This window comes from Panicum virgatum, chromosome 6K, assembly GCF_016808335.1.
Source record: "Panicum virgatum strain AP13 chromosome 6K, P.virgatum_v5, whole genome shotgun sequence".
Lineage (NCBI taxonomy): Eukaryota > Viridiplantae > Streptophyta > Magnoliopsida > Poales > Poaceae > Panicum > Panicum virgatum.
The window spans coordinates 14,670,303-14,674,542 of record NC_053141.1 but is presented as its reverse complement, the minus strand read 5'-3'; the positions used below and the strand labels follow the sequence as shown (position 1 = coordinate 14,674,542).

The 4,240-nt window shown below is 43.3% G+C and overlaps 1 protein-coding gene across 1 annotated transcript; it reads right to left on the bottom strand.

The window, feature by feature from the left end:
* Nucleotides 1-1,705: 1,705 nt before the first annotated feature.
* On the bottom strand, nucleotides 1,706-3,236 carry LOC120711842 (protein PHLOEM PROTEIN 2-LIKE A1-like). Its single transcript, XM_039997501.1, has 4 exons — nucleotides 2,811-3,236; nucleotides 2,589-2,704; nucleotides 2,130-2,493; nucleotides 1,706-2,041 (listed from the first exon to the last, which is right to left on the bottom strand). Exons 1-4 carry the CDS (start codon nucleotides 3,015-3,017, stop codon nucleotides 2,009-2,011), a joined length of 720 nt encoding a protein of 239 aa, XP_039853435.1. The 5' UTR covers nucleotides 3,018-3,236; the 3' UTR covers nucleotides 1,706-2,008.
* Nucleotides 3,237-4,240: the final 1,004 nt, after the last annotated feature.

The following is a 4,240-nucleotide window of genomic DNA, read 5'->3' as shown; positions in this document are numbered from 1 at the left end:
CGGGGCTACTCTAGCATCCGATCTACCCCTAGAAAAACATTTTTAGGGGTGGGTCACCCCCTCACCCGCCCCTAAAAATGAGCGTCATTTTCAGGGGTGGTTAATGGCGTCACCCGCCCCTAAAAAGAGCATTTCTAGGGGTGGGTGATGGCATGACTCGCCTCTACAAATGGTTTCACGCAAAAAAATTCATAACTTTTTCATATGATCTCAGATGAAGTCAAACTTTATATCAAAATTGTAGAGAATGACGAGATCTAAAACTTTGTAGTTGATAACTTTTTCATTTAAGGTCATCTAATGGTCCAAAAAATTATTATAATTTCTCTAATAGCTATAATTATATAGTATCCCATATAACTCAAGTTATACTTCGAAGTTTCCACAATCTTAACCTTTATATACACTGAAATATACTTGGCATACTTTTTTATGTTTCTATAGTTCACAATAACCATAGTGTAGAAGTTTCACATTTTTTAATTTATTTTGCTATATGTGAACAATTATATGAATTTTCAGATAAAATAGAAAAATATTTTTAGGGGCGGGTGATGGCGTCACCCGCCCCTACAAAGATTTTTCTAATTTATTCTGGAAAATCGTTTAATTCAAAATAAATAGCAAATAACCTTTAAAATTGTGAAATTTGTACAATAAGACTATTCTTACCTACTAAACTAGGAAAAAATATGACAAATATACTTCATTGCACCTAATAATTAAATATTTGAAAAAGTAAAGTTAGCCTTAACTTGTATGAGATAAGTTAGTGTGAAAGCTATTCATTGTGGTTTCCACACCTTGAACTAATATGGGTACTCAAATTAGATTTTGATATTCTTCTTAAATTATACAGGTTGCAATAAACTTCTGATAAAAATTTCACATTTTTAAGTGTTTTGCTATTTTTCATGAATTAAATGATTTTTTAGAATAAATTGAAAAATTATTTGTAGAGGCGGGTGGGGGCCTCACCCGCCCCTACAAATCCATTTTTAGGGGCGGGTGATGCACCCACCTGCCCCTAAAAATATGGCGATCCGTGTGCTTGCAAGGCTGCAAAGTCATTGGCTGCAGCAGGATTGGCTGGCCCACCCTTGTCACGTCCCCGATGCCTCAACTCCACTCTCCTGTGCTTTCTCCCTTTCCTCCACAGCAGCCGCGAGGGGCAGCAGCACAAGGAGGCAGCAGCAGCGCAAGGGAGGCCTCCACGGCGACGGGCGGGGCGCGGCCTCTGCGGCAGCACGCGGCGTTTGGCAGGGCGCGTCCTCCATAGCAGCACGCGGCCGCTGGCGGGGCGCGGCGTGCGGCGGGACCGCGGGACACCTCCAACGCGTCCCCCAGCAGCAGCAGTGGCGGTAGACCTGCAGGCCGGAGGCAGGAGGCCTCCTCCAGCGCATCCCCTGGCGGCGGCGGTGGCGTCCCATCGCAAATATTGATAACTAGTGAATAAACTAGATCTAGATAAAAGCGAAGCGCTGTAAATCTAAGATCTAACATATTCGATAACGTGAACAAAACAGATAGAGAAAGAAGCGATGTGCCGTCAACCTTGAGCCTGTCTGTGTTATTCGACACGGAACTTACCAGTAAGCTGGAGATCGAAGCCGATGCAGCCCTGCAGACCGGAAGAACACGTAAAGGGAAAATCTACTGCAACTAGAGTTGTGGCGAAGTCGCCGATAGAAAAGTGATGCAAAAAGATATGAAAAGGGTTTGTGTATTGATGTGATGATTACCTGATTACATGCCCGTGGGCTGCTTTTTACAGCCTAAGCTTACAAACCCTAGCCGATCGCGATGAGATATGACTTGACTAAAACGAAAACAAACTTTCTATAACTAAACAAAACGACCCAAGCTAAACTCGGACTTGACACGATAACTTGCTGACGTAATGTGTCAGCACCAATCCTGCTCCATCAGACACGATACTGTCACTAAATCTTCTTCCGTTTTCATCGTTCCGCTCCAGCATCGGACAGCTTCCATCGGCTGCTCGCTTCTACATCGGCCAGCCCCAATCGGTCACTTCTTTCTTTGACATGTGTCAAAAAACGGTAACATATCTTAGCACAGCCGACAGAAAAAAGCTAGTGATCATTATCACAACATTTCCAACTCACTTTTTTCGGGGTAATCCTGATGCCCTTGATGAGGAGCCCCCTCTTCCAGTGCCCACCATGTTCAAACAAGGAGATCTCCATTGGCCACTTGAGCTCTTCCTTCGCTTCCACCTCCCCAACTTTGAGTGGCAGCCACTGCTCCCTGGGCTTCTCCTGCAGGTTCTCCTTCCGCTGCAGAGCTGTTCCGTTGGGGAGCTTGAGGTGGAGGTTGACCGGCATATTCCACCCTTGCGCGGGCTCGGTAAGCTTCACTTCAAAGACAACCTCGTAGGTGACCCCCGGTGTAAGATGGGTCAATTCTTGCTTCCCCTGGATATCCAGCCAGCAGACTTCTTCCAGTATCGCCGCTTCAACTTCAGGATCACTGCATGTTTGACATGTGAGATTCAGGACAGAACACATAAATAACAGTCAGACTTGGACAATACAGAGCCATAGAAATAGCCCAAGAGTTGTTACTTGTAGTCTTCGAGGTTGCGCCAGCTCCAGTAGCTGGCGTCTTCACCCCAAGCGATGGACAATCCTCTAGGGAATAGCATGAAGCAGTTGTACCTTTTCTCATCCACCCAGTACTTCTGCGTCATAACATCAACAAATTCAGTCCAGTAATAGTATCTCAAAGCATATGTATAAAAGATTCATGCGTGTTCAATTACTTCTCAAGTTCTCATACATACTTACCTTTGTCTTCCCAGCCAAGTAGATCCCTTCGTAGACCTGCTTCTGTAGCTCATCTGCCATGGCAGTCTTCTCGTGGTCCTGGGCAATGATATCATGGAACATGTGAAGCTCTCTCTTTGACTGGGCCTGGTTGCTTCCAGAAATAGCACTGCTCGGCATCTCCGGTCCAGCATGGCCGTCTCTGGCGCGCGACGGCATACAACCCATCGTCTTTTTATTTGAAATTATCCCCTTGTCCAACGCAAGCTCAGATCGTCGCAGAAGAGCCAGAAGGTTAGAGCAACTAAACAAGCTATTTTGAGGCAGTGCTTTACGATTAAGGACGGCAATGGCCCGCTATTTATGATTCTTGGTAAGAAACTGAAGCGAAGAGGGGATTTGAGTTCTTGACTTTTTGGCGCAGTGGATGGCATGTCCAGAAGGTAATGTCAGAAAGGGAGATTATATAAGGCATTCGTGGCAGAATTTAGCCTGTTCTTTTGCTGTAACTAGAATCTGATTCGGGGTGATGAATTTTGTGTAGGACGCCATTTCTTTTGCAAGAATCTGCCTTTTGCTTTTGGTTAAAGATGGATGCCTAGAAGAGCATTTTTTCGGTTGCACTGATGCTGTACGCTACTGCAATAAGGGTTGGTGGCGCATTCGCAATCAACTACAGGGTTTCAAAGAAAATTAGAGCGTGCAAAACCAGATGGTAAAGAAATCAGTCACATTAAGTCAACTAGTCCATCAACTCATGCACCTGCACATTCTAGTAATCTTTAAAAAGAAAAATAGATGGTAAAACTTTGTGAAGTAAAAGGTTGTCTGTTCAATATTTAGAGTTTGCGAAAGTAGAAATTTGTTCTATCCTTCAATATCGCTCTCTTTCACCCACATCCACTTTAGACCATGTTTCTTATTTTTATTTTAAACACACTAGATTTGTGCCCGTACGTTGCTATGGCAGCAAAAAGATTAATTGCACAAGACACATAATATTTGTTTAAAATAATCATAATTTATAGACCTAAAAAATGTGGCCAACTAGCACATACCTGAAGTCATTGGTATAGACGACAAATTTCCACTGCTTCCATTATGTATCACATTCTCACAACATAAGCTTATAAAATATATAGTGGCAATAGAAAGTTGACCCGAAATGGCTCACAACTATGGTGTAAGAATCTCCTCATATACAATATTTTTCGTGAACGTACCATTCCCAGTTGGGATATATTTCTTCTCATTCTTTTTATTTTCTTCTTCCCATTCTTTTTACCCTTCTTCTTCTTGTTTTTTTAGGTTCGCCATCTTCCTCAACAGCATTAGGCGGTTTCGCGAGAATCTTGATGTTCTTCCTCGAAGTGGCTCTAGATATCGCAACATATAACTGGCCATGAGAGAGTACCGGCTCAGGAAGGTACACACCAACATTTGGGATTGTT